The 23,360-nt window shown below is 39.9% G+C and overlaps 2 protein-coding genes across 13 annotated transcripts in view; one reads left to right on the top strand and one right to left on the bottom strand.

Annotated features, from left to right (window-relative positions):
• Positions 1–8,096, bottom strand: part of IMMT (inner membrane mitochondrial protein) — a 39,748-nt gene extending 31,652 nt beyond the window's left edge. For all 9 annotated transcript variants that reach the window (XM_033125088.1, XM_033125089.1, XM_033125093.1 and 6 more), the window contains exon 1: positions 7,914–8,096. In XM_033125088.1, the coding sequence (XP_032980979.1) occupies positions 7,914–7,958 (45 nt within the window). In that variant the 5' untranslated portion in view covers positions 7,959–8,096. The remainder of the gene's footprint in view (positions 1–7,913) is intronic.
• Positions 8,097–8,216: 120 nt separating this feature from the next.
• On the top strand, positions 8,217–22,661 carry MRPL35 (mitochondrial ribosomal protein L35). Of its 4 annotated transcripts, XM_033125101.1 has the most exons (6): positions 8,218–8,621; positions 9,694–9,696; positions 11,101–11,217; positions 16,344–16,533; positions 17,191–17,335; positions 20,026–22,661. In XM_033125101.1, the coding sequence occupies exons 3-6, from the start codon at positions 11,175–11,177 to the stop codon at positions 20,212–20,214; spliced, it is 567 nt and encodes a 188-aa protein (XP_032980992.1). In that variant the 5' UTR covers positions 8,218–8,621; positions 9,694–9,696; positions 11,101–11,174; the 3' UTR covers positions 20,215–22,661. The 4 variants fall into 4 exon arrangements, with proteins under 4 accessions (XP_032980995.1, XP_032980994.1, XP_032980993.1 ...); XM_033125104.1 differs by lacking the exon at positions 9,694–9,696 and having other exon boundaries at positions 8,217–8,621; positions 11,131–11,217; XM_033125103.1 differs by lacking the exon at positions 9,694–9,696 and having other exon boundaries at positions 8,217–8,668; positions 11,134–11,217.
• Positions 22,662–23,360: the final 699 nt, after the last annotated feature.

Here is a 23,360-nt window from a genome sequence, read left to right as displayed (position 1 = left end):
GTGCCCTCCACAACTAGATTAAAAACCATGACTTGACATGGAGTTGATGGGTCCTGGAAAAACACACTGTCCCCCAATATTCCCCAATTAAAAAAAAAAATCTTTGAACCTAGTGTAAAGTAAAAATTTATTGTATTTTTTTCCAGATGTCTATTCAGTCCTAAATCATAGACTGAATAATCCATTTTTTTCCAGTGATTTGAAATACCACCGGTAAAATATACTAAATTCCTTGGTACATTTAGGGTTCCTATTTTGTTCCATTTATCTACCTATTCATACACTAATACCACAATGTATTAACTACTGAATATTAGAATTAGCTTTTATTCTGGCAGGGCTAGATTAGTACTCTCTTTTAGTACTATTTTTTTCCAGAATTTTTCTGGATTTTTAAAGCTATCAAAATGCTTTCAGTTAAACAACATACCTTTCCTTGTAAAAAGTACCCCGATTTGAGAGGATAAAATATGAAAAAAATGACTTTTTATGACCAAAAATGAAAGTAATAAAGTTTCTTACTTCTGTATGAGAAAAAAGCAGAAATTATATCATGACTCTAGTAGGGTTATCTGAAACAATAGCTTTTGATTTTGTTTTTTAAATTAAGTATTGTATTTATTAGCCTACTATCATATTCTATGTAGCATTTAATATCCTAAATCAAGTTTAAAAAGTCAGAAAATTTAAGTTTTCATGGTTGTAGCACCCAATAGTCCCTAGCCACCATAGTTTAGATTTGCCTATTTAAAAAAATTGGTGTCTCTTCTGCCATTCAAGGACACAGCGGGAAGACGGCTGTCTGTGACCCAGGAAGTGGGCTCTCACCAGGCCACAAATCTGCTGGCACCTTGATCTTGGACACACACACACACACACAAAATTTGATATCTTCTAAGTTTCTCTTAATCTATAGGTTTTCCTCCAATAATTAATTTTTTGCTTGACCTGTAGAATTTTCTACTGATTGGTGCAATTTAACTTGTTTCTGTCTTCTGTATTTCCTGTGAACTAGAGTCGGATGCAGACACATGCTCAAACACAGGTTTACCCTCTTTGGCAAAACTTAAGGTGGTGTTGTGTTCTTTCATCAGGAGACACACAATGTCTGGTTGTCTCTCTTGTGAAGTTACCAATTGTGTTGATGTACAATGTCTAGATCCATGAATTTATTGAAATTTGCAAAAACTGGTCTCTAATTCTATTCATTTATTATTTGATATTTTATAGATGTTTCTCCTCATCTATAATTTGGTTACCCAATAGTACAATTCATATAGGAAAGGCAGGACGCTTGATTCTTTTCATTCTTGTATCCAGTTATCCTCTGATAATACCAATTTTGGGTTTTTTTGGTTTTCATTTATTAATTGTGACAGATTGTATTTTCCAAAAATTGTTTTATTTCCCATCCCACATGCTTTTCTAGAACCCTGCAACCTCATGAGACGACAAGAACCTCCTAACAGAGCCCAGAAACCCTTAGAACTAAAATATAACATTTGTTATTTATATAATAAATGTTTTATTTATATTACTTATATACAATTTTTATCTATATAATGTTACTTGTTATTGTAAAATAATAGTGATGCTGTTATTTAATACCACTAAGTTCGGGGTGATCTGTTATACAGCTATAACTAGTTGCTTATACCCGAAGTGGCGAAGTGGCGAGCTCCTGCAACAAAACATAAAGTACATGGTAATGACTTTGAGACTGGGAGGGTGGCGGGTGAAAGTTGGAAGGGCCTTGAAGAGACTGTTAGCAGAAGCTGATGGCCTTCGTGGAGGCTGTTAGTAAGCGCTTAAGTGAGGAAAAAATGCTTTTGGAACCTGGGGGAAAAGGGATCCTTGTAATGTAGCAGCAGTTTTATCAAAATTGTCACCCAAAGTGAGACATAGAAAATAGAAAATTAGGTATCTATACTTAAAGAACTGATGGATTTAGCCAAAGAGACTTCCAAGCAGAATGTTCAAAAGGGCCAACTGGTTTCTTTTAACAGAGTATGATAAGGACAGAAATGAGCTTCAAAACAAACCAAAAAACTGTTTAGCTTTCAAACAAAATTTAAAGGAAATATAAAGGAGACAGGACTTGGTGGATTCAAAAATAAAAGTGTTTCTCAATCTCATCCTCTCCTGGTGGCAAAGATCCTTTAAGACCTCAAAAAAACCATAGGAGGTATGCCTCACAGGAACTTTTACAGAGAGAAAAGGCCCAGGATGGATCTTAAGGGTATGATTCCCGTATCTTTTTGTTAAAAAGGGCTACTGAGAAATTTTAATGGCTTTACGCCACAGGCCTCACAGGGAACCCAAATCGCAGAAGGGCTGATCTCGATAAGACCTGTGGGTGTGGCTTTTGTCTAATAGAGAAAAGTCCAATAAGACACACAAGAAAAACACAAAGTTCTTAAGAGAACTACATTGATGAAAAACATGCAGTTTGGATTTAAAGAGGTAAAGTACAAACAAAAAGAGGTTTTTGGACTCTGGAACTTCTACAGACAGAAGCAGTCTGAGAAAATGACTCAGCTGCAAACAGGCTACATTTTCTGGAAAAGGATATAATTCAATGGGGTGAAGCTAGGAGCCAAGAGACTAGAACCAAGAGCTATAAATAATCATTCAAGCAGTAGGACTAAGTCCTAATTAAGGAATGAGAAACATGTGCCTGGCTAGATTTCCCGTTTGTTACGGAGCAGTGACTGCTGTGTGCCCCGTTCTCTGCCTTTTGAATGGGAGTGTCTAGACTGCCTGTCACACTAGATTGTACGTTGGATGTATGGGGAGCAGAGAACGTCTCTCTAGTTGACAGTTCTTTAGACTGAAAAGAAAAGTACTTAAGGGGCTGTGTCCTGAGGATGACATCCAAAATGTCTTATTTGCAGGGGAATCTGATTTAGATGACAAGACCCTGGTCCATTACGCCTGACGCTGTGATGGAATGAGATTTTGGAGGGTTCTGAGGAAGCTTGTGAATGTATCTGCACGTGGGAAGAATGTGAATTGAGGATAGAGGGCAGACTGTATTGTCCAAAATTGACTGCAACAATATTTCCTGCACCACGTGCTCTTCCAGAATCTTACCACTCCTCCAAAATGAGTTCAATGTACCCTCCCCTTGAACATGGGCAGGACTTTGTTACTAATTTACCAATAAAGGGCAATGAACGTGATGCTCTGGGACTTCTGAGACTAGACCATAAAGGGGGACACAGCTTTTGCCCCACTAGTCTCTTTTCACTCTTGGAACCAATCCAGCTGCCAAACTGCGAAGAAGCCCAGACACATACGATGCCTCACGTAGGTGTTCCGGCCAACACTCCTGGCCGCGGTATCAGCTGCCGCCACTCTCAACTAACTGCCAGACCCGAGAGGGGGGAGCCTATGAGACGACTCCATGCCCAGCCGCTGTCTGACTGCAACCTCATGAGGGACAGAGCCCAGGGGAGCCCAGGCAACCCCCAGAACTGAGACAATAAATAAATACTATTTTACCCCAAACTCAAGGTGGTTTCCGTAGCTATAGCTAACCAGAACACTATCTTTATGAACTCATGAATTTAAACACTTTTGATGGATTTTAACCAGTTGTAATTATCCTTTTGAAAACTTAAAATTGTCCCACATTTGGCCAATGAATGCCACTTCAAGTTTATAATACAGTATATATCATTTTACATTATTTTAATTATATACAGCTCTGCCTCTATACCTCAGGCCACCCAAAGAGCTAGTAGCAAGTTTTTTTTTCCCTGTGTGGAGTAAAATTCACTTATAAAATACACCACTTTAAAGTGTATTAATTCACTGGTACATCCACATTGCTATACAACAATCATCACTACTATCTAATTCTAGAACATTTTCATCACTCCAAAAGGAAATTCTTACACTAACAAATAAGTAGTCTCTCCATTTTCCCCTCTTTCCAGCTCCTGGCAAACACTATCTACTTTCCAGCTTTACAGATTTGCCTATTTTGAGTATTCTGTATACATGGAATCATACAATATGTGGCCTTTTGTGCCTAGCTTCTTTCACTTGGCATATTTTCAATGTTTATCCATGTTGCTACATGTGTCATGTGTGTAGCATATACTTAATTTCTTTTTATGGCTGAATGTAAATTTCATCATATGCACATATCATATTTTGTTTAGCCAGACATCAGTTGGATATGTGGGTTGTCTCCATATTTTGGCCATTGTGAATAGTGCTATGAATACTCATCTGCCCTGAAAGGCAGTTTTCTTCATCCTTCTAGCCCCAGTTGGGTATCACCGTAGGCGAAATTCTAAGAAGGCCCCCATAATCTCCGTAAGAGCTACAATTAAAACAAAGTAGGGTACGGGTAAGCTCAGAGTGATGCAAGGAGGTACAGAGTGGTCAGAAGTCTGTTTTAGATAGGGAAGATCTCTCTGAAGGAGAGGTGATATTTAAGATAATGAGTGTAGTGAGCTGAGCACTGTGGGAAGACTTCAGGGTAAAAGAAACAGCAAATGAAAAGGCAATGAGGTATGTTGTACTGGAGATATCAGAAGGACAGAATAAGGCAGAATAGAAAAATGAGATATGCAAACAGCCAGATCATGGGCGGTCTAGGGGTACGGTCGAGTTTAGATTTTATCCTGAATATGATGGGATGTCACTGAAGGGCATGACATCATCTGAATGCTTAAAAAAAAAGCCTATATTAACTACTATGTAAAGAACTAACTCTAGGAGGGCAATAGTAAAAGCAGAAAGACCTTTAAGATGAAGTTTGAAGAAGTGGAAAGGATTTTGACAAGTGATTATTCTGCATTAAGTTGACAAAAATCAAACAAGAATTTAAAATCTGAGTGCAAAGATCAAAAGAGGCTAGATAGTCACCTGCTGAGGGATTATAGTTCTGAGAACTGATGTAATCCCAAGTAATAGCATATAAAGAGGTGGGAACAACAATAAGGTATCACTACACGCTTACTGGCCAAAATCTTGAACACTGACAGAACCAAATGCTGGCAAGGAGGTAGAACAACAGGAACTCTCATTCATTACTGCTGAGAATGCAAAATGGTGCAGCCACTTTGGAAGATAGTTTGGCAGTTTCTTAGAAAACTAAACATACCCTCACCATTCAATCCAGCAATCGTGCTCCTTGGTATTTACCCAAAGGAATTGAAAACTTATGTCCAAAAAACCTGCACATGACTATTGTGAGCAGCTTTACTTTTAAGTGCCAAAACTTGGAAGCAACCACAACATCCTTCAATAGGTGAACGGAAAAACTGTGGTACATCCAAACAATGGATTATTCAGTGCTAAAAAGAAATGAGCTATCAAGCCATGAAAATACATGGAAAAACCTTAAATACATATTACTAAGTGAAAGAAGCCAATCTGAAAAGGCTACATACTGTATGATTCCATCTGTATGACATTCTGGAAAAGGCAAAACTATGGAGTCAGTAAAAAGACCAGTGGTTGCCCGGGGGTGGGGTAGTGATAAATAGTTAAACTACTTTTAGGACAGTGAAAATACTCTCTATTATGCCATAATGATGGAAAATGACATCACACATTTGTCTAAACCCACAGAATGTACACAAAGTGAACCCTAACGTAAACTATGGACTTTGTGTGTTATGATGTGTCAAGTAGGTTCATCAGTTGTAACAAATGTCCCACTCTGATGGGGGACACTGATATTGGGGAAGGCTGTGCATATGTAGGGGTAGGAGGTACATGGGAAATCTCTGTACTTTGCCCTCAATTTTGCTGTGAACCTAAAACTACTCTACAAAAACAAAGTCTGAGAGAGAGAGAGAGTGAGAAAACACCTTGGGAGTTTATTTAGAGGTACATGGGGGAAGCAGACTCAACAAAGGAAAACAGGAGAGATGAAGGGTAAGATGGGCCCCAAGATATTACCTGAGAAAAGCCAAAAAAAAAAAAAAACCCACAAAAAAAATTTCACTAAACAACAGTATAAAATGCTACAGAATGATTGAGGAGATAGTAAGAATAAACCATTTTATAAAAGTTGTGGGGGAAAAAATCTTGTAAGATAGCAGTTTTAGGAAGGTGAGAAAGGTTGGTTGCAAGCTAAGTCTTAATCTGTTTTCTTCTAATTTCCTGACTGGGAACAAAGCAAGGGGAAAATATTTTGATAAAAGCAAGAAAGGAAAAAGTAATTTTGGACTTTAGGGCAGACAGAGGGATCAGAGCACTGACAACTCTGATGCAACCTGAGGACAAAATAAGGAAAAGTGTGCCACTGAAAGGAGGGCTCCAAAGCCAAACTTCAACAATTCTGCCCTGAAAGGCAGCTCTACTTTCTTCATCCTTCTAGCCCCACTTAGGGACGACTGTATGTCAGATTTTAAGAAGGCCCCCATGATCTCCACACCCTGCTGCTAAGGCCATGATTAGGGTTGTATGGTAAAAGGGATTTTGTAGATGTCATTCAAGTTACTAATCAGTTGACTTTGAATTAATCAAAACGGAGGTTATCCAGGTGGGCGTGGCCTAATAATAGAAACCCTTTCCATCTGGGTCTAGAGATCAGAAACAGGGAAGTCAAGAGAGATTTTGAAGTCAGAGACCAGTTCCTGACAGCCTGCAAGAAAGCACACATCCATGTTATGAACTGCCTCTGAGGATCTTGTGGCAAGGAACTTCAAGCAGCCTCTGGGAGAGAGAGGCTAGGCAAAGCTAGCAAGAAAACAGGGAGTTCAGTCCTACAGTTACTAAATTATGTAAGGTACTCAATTATGCCAACAAACTACGTGAACTTGGAAGAGAACCCTGAGCTCCAAACAAGAACCACAGCCAGCACCTTGATTGCAGTCTGTGTGACACTGGGCAGAGAACCCAGGCCATTCATGTTCAGAAACTGTAAGATAACAAATGGGTGTTGTTTTAAGTTGCTAAATATGCGGTATTTGTTATGTAGCAACAGAAAACTAATACAGATCCCATTTAAGAGGCTGCTTCTCCTAACCTAAAATGAATCCGGGGAGATAAGCAAACTTGAAAAAACATTGGCTTTTATGATTTCTATCTAATTCACTATGTCTAGGGATTTTGTTCCATTATAGCATGAGCACTGTTTTGCAATACAACATTTTGCAAAATATCAATTTTCTGAAAACTATAAGCAATGGAAATAGGTTTACTTTTTAATTTTAGAAAGTTACTTTGATAATTGCGGAGAAATAAAACTGGGTATCTAGGTGCCTTGGATGTCTGCCAAAGTTGTCCCAGCACCTTATCCCCAGGCTAATCTCAGAAATAAGCACAAGGTCATCACTACTGTCCTTTCTCAAGTACCAAGAACTGGAACTCCATAAACTACAATCTTTCATTTCTGTTTAGGGTAAGAATGGCTGAGATGTTCTCAGCTACGAAAAGAAAAGTCCCTCTGGAATAATTACAGCCTTAACCCCTAAAACGCGGACTCTAACAATCCAAGCACCTGCTTATTAAAAATGCACAAAGCCAAGGCTCTGCATTTCCTGCTGGGAACTGTAGTTCTACCCCTCGACCTTCAACCACTGGCTGCGCGAAACCTATCACGCGCTCAACCGGCGTCCCGGCTCCAGGAGCCACGATTGGTCCTTGAATGGGGCAGCGAGGGGTTGATTGGATAAGTCCCCAAAGCCGAGCGTCCTGTCCTGCGCCCGCCTCCCAGCCATCTCCTTTCCACACCCCATCCCGCTTCAGCAATAACCCTCAAGGCATCCCTGTCCGGCGAAATTAACCGCGTGCCTGGCCCGTCCGGGACTCCCGTGATGAGGATGGCCCTGAGAGAGCCCCTCTGTTCCCGGGCCTAAGCGGAGCGAAAGCCTCCCTCTTCATTTTCCGTCGGCCGCCGGGAGTCAGCTTCACCACGCGTTCTCTCCCGGCGCCCTCGAGCTCACCTGGGCTGCGGAGGTCACGCCGGAAAACTGACAGGCCCGCAGCATCTCGGCCGGGAGGACCGCACCGCTGGTATACTCCGGCGCTGCCGCAACGGCACTAATAGGGGAGCGCCTGCGTCCGTGCGTACGTGCGTCCGGGCCGCCTCTCTGCGCCTGGCGTATCGGCGGACATTAACGCCACTGCGCACGCGCAGCTCCGAGATACTAGTGGGTCCTCCCCTGGCGGAAAGATTGATTTCTTTTTCCGGGTCGCGCTGGGCGTTCTGATCTGTACGCCGAATCCGGCGTTAGTAGGTGAACTGGAGGGGAGGGTGGGCCTGTGAAACTCAGGCTTCGATCCGTATGGAAAACGGATAGGCGTGACTCTTCGGAGAATTCAAAGAAGAAAGCATCTCAGCTGTCTCTGTGGGATAGCTATTTCGCAGAAAGGATTCAGTTTGGCCAAACGGTGTTGTCTTGGCTTGCGCGTTTGTTTCGTTTGACAGCTCTTCTTCTGGAGTCTTCCTGATTGCGGGAGACTGTGAACGAACACTGGAGAGACTTTTGTGCGTAATGTGTCGTTCACGTATCTAACAAATGGCAGAGCAGGGACAGGCACCGAGAGTCTTCGGATTTCATAGCTTCTGCTCCTTCCAGGTCAAACTACACCGCTTTCTCCAAGTTTTTATTTTAGAAAGGTAATTTGGCCGCGGTCTGTTGGAAGATAAGGTCAGTGCAAAAACACTTCAGAATATTCCACTGAGTCTGTAATCAAGGTACAACCTATTAAATATTGAACACAGTATTTAATACTATTAGTACAATGTCATAGAAACTAAATGACTTGTATATTTATTGTGTTTGCAAAGTACTTTCAAGTCTTAACTAGGTAATATATTACGGTATGGTAGACAACGCTACTAATCCCATTTCTAAAATGGAGAAAGATTTAAAAATTACCTAAAATCAAATAATTATATTAGTATATGCTCAATGCTTTGAAAGGTACTGTAGTAATCACATTGCTCTCCATTTTATATCACCATCACCCAGTAGGCTCCAGAGCAATCTCCCATCTTTTTTAGTAATTTTAGCAATTGAACTCCAATCTCCCCACCCATCCCTGCCCACTGTTGTCATGCTAGGTGATGCCAGTGTGATGACTTTTCTAACACTTTGGCCATAATCCTCTCAATGCCAATGAGCAATTTCAGTCTGCTCCAGCCATGTATGGCACAGCCACACTTTAGAGCTGAATACCATTAGCAACTTCTAACCTCTCATTTAACCAAGTCCCTAATCCTCATTCTCCACATGCAATTTATGAATTTTTGTTGGCTTTAAAATGGACTCTCCTAAAGTAACTCAGAAATTTAAATCACTCCCCTGTTAAAAAACTGCAGTGACACCCACTGCCAACTCAAAGAACCTTTATGAAATGTCTCAAGAGTGCTTTTCTACCATATGTGGATGTTTCTAGGATCGAAGTGGCCACTGTAGGTGGAGATCAAGATAGCAATAAGAGTGTTCCAAGCTCATCACCTACTTATATGCCCTATAACCCAGAGAAACTGAAGGATAACCATCGCGGTGATTCTCAAAGTGGGATCTAGGATCCCTGGGGAGCCTCAGGCCCCTTTTCAGGGTCCATAAAATAAAAAAGACCTCCATAATATTAAGATATTTGCTCATTCATTATCTCCTAAGTGTAGAGCTTTCCAGATACCACAACAGATTGAATGCATAAGCAAATTTCAGAATCCAGCTTCCTGTTAAACCAGACCTTAAAGAGATGTGCAAGAAGGTTAAACAATGCCACTCTTCACACTAATTTCTTTTATGTTGGAGTATTTTTTATGAAAATATGTTAACATGTGATAAATTGTTGTTTAAAAATAAGTGGGGTAGGCAGAATAATTATCCCCAAATATGTCCACATACTCCTGATCCCTTGCACCTGTGAATATATTACCTTAAATGACAAAAAGAACTTTGCAGATATCATTAAATTCATATCGAGATGAGGGTACTGTCCAGGACTATCCTGGATTACCTGTGAGGGTCCTGAGGAATGAAAGAGGGCTAGGAAGGTCAGTCAGAGAAGGAGATATGACAATGGAAGTAGAAGTCAGAGTGATGCAATTACTGGCTTTGAATATGGAAGGAGGCTGTAAACCAAGGAGTACAGTTAGCCTCTCGAAGATGGAAGAGGCAAGGAAACAGATTCGCCCTTAGAGCTTCCAGAAGGAACACAGCCCTGGATGCCTTGATTTTAACCTGTGAAACCCATTTTGGATTTCTGACCTACAGAATTATAAGATAATAAGTCTTCATTGTTCTAAGCCACTAGGTTTGGGTAATTTGTTATAGCAGCAATAGGAAACTAATACAAGTATTAGTTTATTTTTAATTTTTTCAATTTTAATTTCCAGTATAGTAAATACTAATAAATATAATTAAAAGCTCTTTGGGGTCCTGAATTTTTAAACATGTAAAGAGGGTCTAACACCAAAAAGTTGGAGAACCACTGCTCTAAATAAATCCTGTGTCTTTCTGTCTTGGCTCCCTCTCTTCTTACCTTAACCCTTGGTGTTCTTACTGCCAACAATGATCTTGCCCATGTTATAACCCTTAACTTGTTTCAACCAGCAAATAGTGCCATATATTGTATATGCATGGAATATCTCAGACAACAAGGATGGGAGACAGGTTCATTGGGTTTTTTTGTTTGCATGAACATTAGAAAAAACATACAATCACTAATTCCCAGGAATAAACTAAGGAAGGTAAAATTGTTCAGGACGAGTTGAAATTCTGTTCTACCAAATGACAGTCAGTGTTATTGATTAGAAAAAATGTGTGTGATATCCTTAGGAGGTTTACATTCACTTGATTATAGTTGGCATTCAATTTTTAAAATAATTTTTAATCATGTTGCTATTTCTCATTCTTCTACCAGTTTTGGAAAAATAATGTTTTATTCTCAGAAATAAATTGAATAAAATGAGCAAAAAGATTGTTTCACGTATGTCGTGTATTTTAAATATTTTTCAAGCAAATGTTCAAAAAAATTTATTGAGAGCCTACTATATGCCAGGCACTTGTTTAACAGGAATGAAGGACAGCCTGGCATATACAAGACGTTCAATAAAAATTGATTTGATCGTTCCTTTATTAATTTTTTTTCCCTTTCTTTGACTCCACCCAGATTACTTTTCCTTAATTCCCCTTTGCCCTGAAGCTTTTAGATCCAAGCCGGCTGCCGTACGGCGGGGTGGCAAGATGGCGGCCCCTACATTTGCTAGTGCGGTGAGAGCAGCAACAGGTTAGTGGAGAGCAACGCGCTCGATTTTTACGTTCACAGAAGGGGGGACTGGTGCAGGATGGAGTGGGGGTTTAGCGTGGAGGTTAACGGGAAAAAAAAGGAGGGGATCATTATTTGATGCCAGAAGGTGCCTAATTTTCTCCGGGGCTGCCTGTATTCGGCCGCCCAGGAGATCCCCGAGACTCTTGGACCTTCTTGGATCTGGGTGGCTCGTAGTTTCCGCATCCTTACCGGCTCCTAGCCTTCCCTCGAAAGCAAACGAGGAGAGGCTTGGAGATGGGCGAGGGAAACAGAAAATCCCCACCTAATTTTCTGATTCAGAGCCTGGGACCCACCATTCACGACCTTTGACCTTGAAAACGTCTCTCACAACTTAAGATTCTACAACTCTAAAATAGGGATAATACCACCTACCTGAGGACTAAATGAGCTCCAGCATGTAAAGCGCCTTGAGTAGTGCTGGCACAGTAATTTTCTATGTATGGTATTCACACAAGGTACAGGGACACAGTGTGGCTGTTTTCCTCACTCAGCCCCAGACACAAGGGCAGTCATAGGATTTCTTGATTGAGATGACAGGAATGAAGGCAACTTAATTTATCTGCCTAAGGATTTTTGCAAAAAATTAAACATCATTCAAATATGATAAGATTATGAGTAAATTATTCACAAAAAAATAAATGATAAAATTCTGTGGAAGAATAGAAAGAAAAAAAATGCTACCATGTAAATTTTTCCAACTGTTATACAAGAGCTTGTTTACACGGGGTATTTTTAAATTGTAAAATACAACAAAGAAAAATTTATGTAACATACATGAATGACTTAAATACAGGCTGTACCTCATTTTGTGCTTTGTAGATATTGCCTTTTTTTTTTTTTTTTTTAACGAATTGAAGGTTTGTGGTAATCCTGCATGGAGCAAGTCAGCTGACACCATTTTTTTCCAACAGGCTCAGATAATGGTTAGTATTTTTAAATTAAGGAATATATATATATATATATATATATACACACACACACACATATATGTGTGTGTGTGTGTTTAGACATGTTATTGCACACTTAATAGACTACAGTATATAATGTAAACATAACTTTTATATGCACTGAAAAACCAAAATTCGTTGGACTTGATTTATTACGATATTCACTTTATTGTCGTGGTCTGGAACCAAACCCACAATATCTCTAAACTCTAAAGCAAACATCCCTATAACTAACCCAGGTCAAGACATAGAACTTCCTCTGCACCCCAGTGAACCTCCCCAGTCAAAAGTCCCTTTTTTTTGCCAAATGTAAACACTATCTTCATGGTTTTTATTACCTTGTCTTTTTTGTGTGTGAGTTTTAGCATCTCTATGTGTGCATCTCTAAGTAATATGTTGTTTAGTTCTTCTGTTTGTGTTTTACATGAATGGTATCACACAGTATGTCTTCTTGTATCTTTTACTTTGTTAAATTCATTTTGCACGTAGCTGCAGGGCTTTCTCATTGCTGCTATATGATAGTCTCTTATGTGACTACACCACAATTCTCCATTTTACTGTTGATGAGTATTTGGGTGTTTCTAGTTTGGGACGATTAGGTACAAAGCTGATTGACCTCATGTGCTGGTACATGAGTGCTGGGGTTTCTCTAAGGTAAGAGTGTGTGTGTGTGTGTGTGTGTGTGTGTGTGTGTGTTTATAAAACTAGCTGTGGAATTGCAGAATCAGAGAGTATGTATATATTCAGCACTGCCTGATGCTGCCCAAGTGATACGCTTATGTAAAGTCACCTGAGCGCTCTATGCTTCACATCCTCCTCACCAACAGTTGCTATTGTTAGACCTACAAATTTTTGTTAACCTGGTGTGTATTTAGTGGTGTCTCATGGTGGTTTAAATAGCATTTCCCCGATTAGTAATGAACATGAACACCTTTACACCTGTATTGGCCATTTAATTTCTCTTATGAAGTACCCACTTAAATATTTTGCCCATTTTCCTATTGTTTGTCTTTATTGTTCTTTATATATTTTGGGTATATAAACTTTCTCATTTAAATGTATTTCCAATATCTTCTCCTACTCTGGCTGGCCTTTTTAGTTTATTTAAAGTATCTTTTGATGAAAAGTTCTTATTGTCATCAACTTGAATTATTATTCTTGTGTTTTTTAAATAGATGACATAGGTGGGTATCAACTCACTGGTATTCCATTGAAAACATTTAAGAGTGATGTGATAGCTTGTTTTTAAATGTCAGTATTTTAAATATACTGGAAATTACATCCTTTTTAACACTTTAAACTATTTAAAATTTTAGATGTTATGTAAAATTTGTGAAAGGGTACATAATTTTCCAGAATTCTTTTAGAGGGTATAGGAGCGAAAAAGCTCAAAGACCATTACTTTAGACACTGTCGCACTCACTTCCCTGCCCCTCTCCCCATCCCTTTGATTCCTGCCACACAGGGCTATTTATAATTCTCCAAACATATTACACCGTTTTTGCTTCTTCACCTGTGCTGCTTCTCCTGTTCCTTCTTATTCCTTATTCCCTCCTCTTATTCCTTCAGAACTCTAGTTTCGTGTCACACTTCCATTGTAAAAATGTCTTGTGTTCTCCATACAAGAGTGTGCTTGAAGATATGCTGGTCTGTATTAAAATGCCCAAACAGGGCAGAAGACAGAAGGAGCAGTTAATTACTATCCTTCAGGTGTGCGCTGCCCTTTTGTTAAACATAGTCTAGTTTGACTCTTCGGGTTTTACAAGCTAAATCACATAGTTGGTCCACCAGAGGGTATGATGGATAAAGGCCCCTGGGGAGCAGTTCCTCAAGCCAGGTTCACCCTAACTGTTGTTACAGTAACCACTTTTTCTAATCTCAATGTGTTTATACCAGATTTCATCTTGTTAGTTTTGACCCATTTTTCTCCCTTACTTAGATCATTTTGAGTCCAGATGGTCTATCTTTTCAGTAACATGTTTGTATGCCATGGTTCCCAGCTTGTATGCAGGTTTAATAAACATGCTGTATGCAGCTTCAGGACCTTCATAAAAATTGGGGGGGAAATGGAATCAGGGAGGCAGGAATAGACTTTCACCAGGAGAATAGCAGTTGACTAATTTGGGAAAGTTTCCAGTCAGCTTGGAATTTACCTAACTATTATTATTCTGCCCATATTTCTAGATTTCTTTAGGCTATAAATACACCTTTTCACATGCCTTCCTAAAGTCAGGATACACTGTGTCTAGACAGTCCCATGATTTTCCAGGTTAGCGACTGTATGGAAAAATGAAAAGAAGTTCTTTTTAAGGAACAGTTCACTCCTAGTTAATGTTTTGTTTTGTGCACTTCCTATTTATTTGTCCATTCTAACATTTGTTTCTACATGTAAGCCTGTAGTTGACCCATTTATATGTTCCAGACTATCTGCTCACTTCCTTCACACTTGGTTTCCAAGAATTTCTGAGAGATTTTTTAATTTTTTAACTGAGATATACCAAGTTTTGATGACCTGTGAAACCTGGGACATTTTCCTTCTATAATCTTCCTCTTCAATTCACTTAATCTTTCAAAGATTACCTCCTAGTTTGTAATCACATCTGCTACTATTTTCAGTTCTTTGAGATGTAATTTATTCATACCTGGAGCTTGAATGCCTGCACTGAATAGAGAATTTGACTTACAAGGGTCTGGTAGGTGTAAAGCTCTCTGACCGGTTTCCTGACTCTTGATTTCAGCTAACTCATTAATGTTTACGCTGTCTTTTTCAGTTTGAAAGTTATGTTTGATGGAGAACATAAAAGTAAAATAAGGGTTTTAAGTGTTCTATCTTCCTTTTGCCACCCGTTAACATACCGTCTTTGCTAAGCATTCCTCAGCTCTTCTTTATTTTCTGCTATTAGCATTCATTAAATGATTTCTCTATGCCAAGCACTCTTCCTAACACTTTACATATTTTATCTCATTTAATTCTCATTACCTCCCCATTGTGAATTTCATTTAAATTTGAGGCAACTGGGGCACAGAGAGGTCAAATAATTTGCTCATGGTCACACAGCTAGTAAGTAGTAGCGCTAGAATATGAAGCCAGTGTGACTCAAACTCTAGCACTTCACTTCTATACCACACTGCCCCTTATTTGTTATGTGAAATCAGTGCAGTGAATAATAAGGCAGTGGTCCTACGCCCTGGCTGAGCTGCTGACTTACCCGTGGAGCTTGCAAACCATAAAATTACCTGTTTTATGTGTACAATTTGATGACTTTTAGTGAATTTAGGGAATGGTGCAGCCATGACCCCATTCCGGTTTTAGGACATTTCCATCATCCTGTGGAGCTTTAACAACGTGCATGTTGTTGAGTCCCACACTAGACTCAGAATCTACGAGTAGAGGCAGAGCTCTGAGTGATCGGCTTTGCAGACGTGGACTCAGTCTGGCAGTCATGTGAAGGACAGAGAAAGAGAACCGTGTTCAGTGCACACGGCTGGGCCCTTCAGGATCTGCCTGCCTCATTTCCCACTGCTTCTCCCCCGGCGTCTCTGATACAGGCAGGCAGGCAGTGCCCAGCTTCTGTGGCAGGCCCGGTCCCCACTCCACACATGTGCTTGTTTCAGCCTCCTTGTTTTTGCATGTTTTTCATCCTACCTGGGCTGTATACTTCCTCCTCTCATGGCCTATTCATCTTCTAGAGGAGAGTTCAAATACCTCTTCTGTTTTCTTTATCCTTCTCCTGCCACTCTTGGGTCTCTCCAGGGAGTTGTCAAGTTGTCCTGTCTCTGCCCTGCCATTGCACTGTGTGTGGTGGGAGTTCTGTCTCAGAGCAGAAGATCTGGCAGTGGGAATTAATGTTACGTTATTTTGTTCCGTACTGTTAAACACAGAACTAGGAACTTGTTGTGATGGTTGCACAACTCTAAATTTACTAAAAAACATGGAATTATGCACAAAAGGGTAATTTTGTGGTATGTAAGTTATACCTCAGTCAGACTGGTATAAAGCTCCACAGGTGAGTCTGACACTCAGGACACATTAATAATGTATAACACTTGGTTGCCTTAATACAATTCTTAATTTTAAATATCTGATGCATATTCTGGAGAATCATATTAAGCATATGTGCTTCTCTGTCTTGACAGGAATCTTACGGCCCCTGAATATTTTGGCGTCTTCAGCCTATCGAAACTGTGCCAAGAATGCCTGTCTTAGTTCTGCGCTGTCCACCCAGCATTTTCGTCATATTCAGACTTCAATTGTTTCCTCTCCACCCAGATTTATCACATCTGTCAGAAACCTGACATGTGGTCATACCGCAACAATCCTCAATAGGTAGTGTATATGTCAGTAAACATGATGCTTGGACAAAAATTCTGAAATATTCATGCCTGCGAAGACATCTTAGAAGTAGATGATACGCTGTGTGTACCTGTAATTTATTACATAGACTTTGCTTGATGGAGTGGGAACATCGGAGCTGGCATGCGTGTGCCTACATGCCAGCATCAGGCACTACCAGACAGCACACTTCTGTGTTACAGGTGTGGTTTCCTGGGTGGCAGCTGTCAGCCAACGTGGTGGGTGAACAGGATGCTCAGCATACGAGGCTGGGCTGCATGTGGCGTCATTTCCTCAGCAGATATTTAGTTAAGCACACCTGGGTGCGAGCACTGTACCTGACAGAGAGGACAAAACAGTAACGAAGTAGGGGGTTATAACCTAGTGGCCACATGGATTAAAAATCAGATGATTAAAATATAATAGGATACATTCTCTCACAGGGATTGAGGGGGTAGACTAGGACGAGCTTGCAAGTTGTTTGGTAGTTATTATTTATGCACGGTGTCATGGATCATTTGAAATAACAATGTATATTAAAAGTCAGCTGTATTCCAATGGAGCTGCTTTACCCATCTCTAAGTATAGAAAAAGATTTTGTCCTTTAAGTCACCCTTGTGGCTGAGTTGAAATGTTTAAAATGTATTTTAGAGTGGCCCCCTTGCTTCCGAATGCCCTGAAGCTGCCAGTCAGAACTGTAACGTACTTCAGTGCACGAAAAGGCAAGAGGAAGACTGTGAAAGCTGTCATCTATAGGTTTCTCCGACTTCACTCTGGCCTTTGGCTAAGGAGGAAGGTGAGTCTTGACACTGTTACTTGATTGAAAAAGGAGTGTAAGTGATTAAAACGAAGCAGAATTCAGCCTGTTCATTGACATAGCTTCCTCCCATCTTACCAGTAGCTGTGCGGGGCTTACGTACTGGCGTGGCAGGAATCTCTTCATGTAGATGAATCCATGTGAAGGAAACATGTTTAAGCGTTCATAAAACAAAGTATTATTCGCAATGGGGTAAGTCTTCAATGTAGGACAGGTTTATCTCAGGTCTCTTATGTGTCTGGCTTATCTAATGATGACCAGAAGCCCTGTGAAACCCGCAATGTGTTATAACCTTTGGGGGGCTCTGTGTAAGCCAAAAGTATTATTATACAACAGTGGGGACTTCAGCAACAGCATGGTCACAGGGCTCAGATTTGGGGACGGAAGAGCTTTTCAGCCCACCTTGGATTGGATTCTCCAGGTGGCTTCATCTAATGGCAGAACATTAACTCCACATACACTTTGTTAAAACTTTCTATCCTGACTCTGGCCAGGGACCACAGCCTCTAAGAAGGACTCTGACACATTATTATTGCTCTGTCCTTCCACAGCGTGTCATAAGCATGACTGAGCTTTCTCATTCACATCCTTATTCATGGAAACGGAGTAGCTGATAATTAGAGCAGCAGAAGACCAGAGTTTTGCAAAATCATCTTTGAGTTTTGATAACTATTCAAATCCTAATTCCCTTTCGTTCCTTGGAAGTTAACAAATGATTCTTCAAAGATCAAAATTTGTTTCCTTGTAAAAATAAAATAATTAATTGGTAGGACTTTCTATTTGATAGGTTAAAAGGATTGTCCCCTATCCCATAAACAGCCCTACTTTTGTACATAAATAGGTTGACTGGAACTCTCAGCTCATTTCTCCGTTGGAAGAATACTGTGGTGGTTTCCTACACGAGGCAGTGGAAGCTCATGTCATCTCTAAGTAGCTGAACTAAGTAGTTAATAGTTCTGGATTTGGGGAATTAGGGACATTGGAAACATTTCCACGCCTTTGTTATCACACTAATTATTTCCAGGTCCTCATCTAACCCTAGATACAATGAAATGGGTGGTTTTCTTTGCCTTCCTTTCCATGTCTCTTTTATTGGGCCCTGAAACCCTCACGTTGTAAAGGACCTGATCACATTCTCCAATCATAATACCTAGTCCACACTGAGGGCCCCCAGAAGTATTCCATACGCAGAATGGCCTCCTCCATCGGTGTCTGATTTTAAGGGGAAAACAAAAATTCTGGGTGGGTTAATTGACACTAATGTATAAAAACCGAAAAGTACTTCCTGTGGGACAGTTTCATCCAGGTGTCCCTCATTTTGATTGTTTATTCCCGGGATCCTCCCACTTCTGAACCCAGAGATTGTCTAAAATGTTTTAAGTACTCCCATATTGTTGCATTCCACAGTATCATCTTCAAAGGATATGGGTGGTGGTGGGCGTAGGACAGCAGATGAACTTTCTATAAGTCAGAGATCCATCCACGGGGACCCAGTTTGGCTTGCAAACTAGGAAATCGTACAAATGGGGGATTTTGATTTGAATCCTTCAATTTAAAATTGCAACCAGTGAGTAGTAAAAATCTAATCTCTGGCATTTTAAAACCAGAACTCTTAAATAATCTGTCCTTATTTTTGAGCATCCCTGTGCTGTAGAACTTGCTGGTCACAGTGACGACACTCCAGCATGTCAGAAACCCATCGCACGTTCTCAGCACTGAGCTCTGGTTTCGTTCAGTTAGCGTGGGGCCCTAAAGAGCTCTTGGCTTGACAGGACTCAGGGCTCTTACCAATAGCATGGGGTCTAGTCTCACCTGCCTGACACTTACTGTGTGGTTTGAGTCAGGCATTAATCTGGGTGGCACCTAACGTCTTTTCTAGTTTAAGCAGGCAATGATTATAGTTTTTATATTTGATCTTAATTTTCTGTCTCGTCAAAAAGAAGTTCTTCAAAATTAATAATGCATGGATGGTATATATGGCAGTTAGGTTAAACATATGGGTTAATCATTCCTTCACCGTTCCTAATAGTTTTACAATATGCATTATTTTTTAGAAAAGTACTTGCTATAGGAATTGGTTCCTAGTGTGTGGAAAGAATAAATGAAGTGACAGACTGGAGAACTGCTTCTCAGCCCTTATAATACTTAGTCGCCTTAAATAAACATATATGTTATCAACCAACCCTTCATCATCCTCCACATTAGGAAAAGAAGCAGTGTTGTGGCGAAGAACTTACTAGTTCTCTGACCTCAATCTGCTACATAACTTTTCTAATCAATGGTGGTTTCTCTTAAACCTGTGAAATGAGAGAAATAAATGAAGATTGTTAAAGAGATAATAAGGGAATGCATATAAAGTTAGCTATTATAATTCTATATCACTACCCTGTACTTCACCAGCAACAAAGATTTATTTAGCTTTATTTTCTGTGGTTTTAATTTAAATCTTTTTTTCCAAAATATTAAATCATTAATATTTCTGTTTCAAAGTACACATTGTTTCTCTATCCAATGCCAATTGAGAATCACATCTTTCTGAGAAACACACCAGACCCTGTGAAAGTTTGGTCTTGGTTCCCATTGGGCCTGTAAACCATGAATAGTAAAGCAATCTGGTGTTTCCTATATAATCTAATGTTCTAAATGTCCTTGTAATATTGATCTAACAGGCTGGTTATAAGAAAAAATTATGGAAAAAGACGGCTGCAAGAAAAAGACGCTTGAGGGAATTTGTGTTCTGCAATAAAACCCAGAGTAAACTCTTAGATAAAATGACAACGTCTTTCTGGAAGAGGCGAAACTGGTATGCTGATGATCCTTATCAGAAGTATCATGATCGAACAAACCTGAAAGTATAGAAGTCTAATGATTTCCCAGTTACTGAACATGTATCTGTATAATGATGTCTTTGCAAAACTGAATAAAGTTTTATAACTTGACGTAAGTTGTACCAACTGATGTGGAAACATATAGTACCAACATTAAACTTCTCAAGAGTTTTAAAATTTAATGGATTAAATATTCCCAGATTTGTTCAGGGAAACAGAACTTTAAAATTATTGATTACTTTTAACAAATGGTCATGGCTTAACTAGTTGTTCCAGTTAGGCTTATTTAGTTACAAGGAATCTCAAGGTAGGACAGACATAAAAAGACTCCAAAGCTAACAAGTCAGCTGAAGCAATGTGACCTCTTTTAAGGAAGGATCCATGCCTGGGAACTCAGGAAGCATCACACCACGTCCTTCTCCCACCCAGAACTAACCCGCAGGCCTTAGGAAGTGCATACATCGTATGGTGATCCTGGATCCACAGCACCTCCAGGAGCTCAGCAGCAGGAAATGGTGGCTCTTTAGGCTTGGGGTCTGCCATGCTCAGTTCTTGTTAAATTGCTGGCTTCATTCTCTCTAGTCACCAGCTTGTCTAATTCACAGCTTTTGCTTACGCTTAGTTTCTGCTTTCTCAGAATAACTCTGCCTTGCCCCATTGAGGTTCTTTTCTATCATGACTCAGCTTTTATCTCTAATTGCCAAGAGTCTCTAACTGGCCAGCTTACCTTTTAACACCAGGTCTCATCTCAAGTCACCAAATAGTGTAGGGATTGTCTGTTCTTAGGTCAGGAGACCACCCCGGCCCACTTGGTTGTGTTGGAAGTTTTGTGTGGAGCAAAAAATAGTTATATGGGCTGTTTCACTTAGAGGTGAGCTTGGGGTGGCAACATGTCTGGTCTGCTAGGTCCTATGTTCATAACTGTCCTCATTTAGTTTATTAGAACACGATTTTTAATAGAAGAGTAAATGAAATCTATCAGTATGCCCATTCATGAAACAGAAGTGGCTACACAAATGAAAATCTTTTTACCCAGAAGTTGAAAGATACAGTATTTTTTTAAAAGTTAGTTTATGTATTTGATTTCATATTTTAATTGTAAGGATAAACTTTTTCCAAAGATGCACTGTAGAAACTAGGTGGGGGGAAGTCATCTCAATCACTAGAAAAGATGCAAGAGTTAAGTGTTGCTCATTTAAAAAGGGTCAGGTAAGAGGCATTGAGGAAAATTCAGTTGACTGAGTGGATATACGGAGTCTAGGGCAGTGTTTCTCAGCTCTCCCATCAGCAGCATCTGGGAAGAATTTTCAAACGATAGAGGGCTTTGCCTGGTTGAAAAACCATTATTAAATAGAATTACACCTCAATTACTGTTTCAAATACTTTAATATAATGACGACTCAACGAAGGTCTTCTATTAATAGAACGAGGTAAAAGATAACCAAATTGCAACTCTGGCATGTCAGACTGGGATTATTAGAGGATTTTCCTGAAACCAGTGTGTGTGCATTAAAAGGAAAAGGGGCAACAATAGAATGTTCTATTCATGAGACCAATTAATAAAAAGCAGATACTTGAGATGAGGTAAGAGGCTGAGGCAGGGAATGGCATTCTGCTTTGATGGGTTTTCATTTTCTCGTACTTCTGAGATGGCAGAAACCAACCACTGACAAGACTCCATGTCATTTCCCACTTTCCTGCCCTCTCCTACCTCCGGTAGTGGGATGGAACTGGTGCCTGAAGAATTTGAGGAGGAAGACACTTTCTCCCTGCCTCTGATTTCCCTGGCATGACCATGGACAAGGGTCTTTGTCCCTGGGGCCTCAGAGCACCCTTGGTTTCTTCTCTCGACAAGGGACAGGCAGGGTGACAAGGACCGGCAAGCAGGCACCAGCATCCAGAGGTGGAGTGACATGGAGGGGCTGACGGGTACACAATTTAGGGGAAAGGGAATTTTTATCACATATAATGTTTTGTGGGTAGCAGAGCTTATTATCAAACTGATTATAGTTTTACAACAAAACATGTCATTAAAGGGTCTACCTAAATGACATTCAAGTACGTGTCACAGTATATATTGAGAACCCGTGCTGCAGCATAGGGATCAGCATTTATCTACACAACCCCTAATCCTCATACCAGCCTTGCAAGGAGATGTAATTTATCCCTAGTTTAGATTTCGGGAAACTGATGCTTACAGAAGGTTAAATGACCCAAAATACAGCTAATAAGTCATTCAGAACCTAGGTCTCACTCCTTGGAACCCTGTGTATTTCCCTGAGTCTTCTAACAACATAATGAAAATTCATATCTAAACAGGTGACTGTAATCTAGCATTATAAATACTAAATACATCATGACACTAAAATCAAGCCAGCTTTTAAATTTTAAAACTATCACCTCTTAAACTGGTTAATCTTAGTTCTGTTGACATTGGACTTGGCTCAGTAAATGAATAAACGGATTTTCAGCCTTTCTTTCCATCTCTTTCTTTCAGTCTTCTGAATCTGCTTTACCTTCTGCTGCTTTATTTTGCAGTTCTTGTGTCTAACAGAATATGACTATAAAGGCAAAGAAAATGATTTTCATTTCGATGTTTCAAATTTTGAGTTTCCAAGTCTTTTGACCACCCAATGAAGCTTGCATATTTTAAAGTCAAGGGCTACAGTGGTGTTAAGGGTGTCCATACCACCCAGGGCATTTCCACCTGCACCACCTCCCTCTGACCTGCACACGTTCTCCCCCATTGGCAGATGAGGAGACAGGTTCCAGGAAGGAAAACGACAGATCAAAGATCTGTGCAGAATTCAAACTGCCTTCCAGATGAACTAGTACTCTATTTTCATAGCTACCCAGTTTCCTCTGGCGACCTTTCAAAATGTAAAACAAACATACTACCAGGTTTGTATTTATGTGATTGATTGGTTTTCAAAACACTGATACTTAATTTTTTCCTTGCAGTGATTGTGTGCAGTGGGCACAGGGCAGATCACCAGGCACCAAGACGCTAAGCATTCAGCGTCTAATCCTTGCTACATATTTTAAAAAGTATTTTTCTCTTTCCTCATAAGCCTAACATTACAAAGATATTTTTGAAAAGAAAAATGTTAAGACTTTATTCAAGATGTATATCAGGCATTATAACACAACAGCAGAACGTCAACCTTTGGAATACC

This window comes from Rhinolophus ferrumequinum, chromosome 13 (assembly GCF_004115265.2).
Source record: "Rhinolophus ferrumequinum isolate MPI-CBG mRhiFer1 chromosome 13, mRhiFer1_v1.p, whole genome shotgun sequence".
In the NCBI taxonomy this organism is placed as follows: Eukaryota; Metazoa; Chordata; class Mammalia; order Chiroptera; family Rhinolophidae; genus Rhinolophus; species Rhinolophus ferrumequinum.
This window is presented reverse-complemented; position numbering and strand designations above follow the sequence as displayed.

Bases quoted from the DNA above. Each gene is read 5' to 3' on its own strand.
- MRPL35 (XM_033125104.1), top strand. From the start codon at position 11,175: ATGGCGGCCCCTACATTTGCTAGTGCGGTGAGAGCAGCAACAG. The intron at 16,534-17,190 runs GTAGTGTATATG...AATGTATTTTAG, and splicing joins ACCGCAACAATCCTCAATAG to AGTGGCCCCCTTGCTTCCGA. The intron at 17,336-20,025 runs GTGAGTCTTGAC...TTGATCTAACAG, and splicing joins GCCTTTGGCTAAGGAGGAAG to GCTGGTTATAAGAAAAAATT.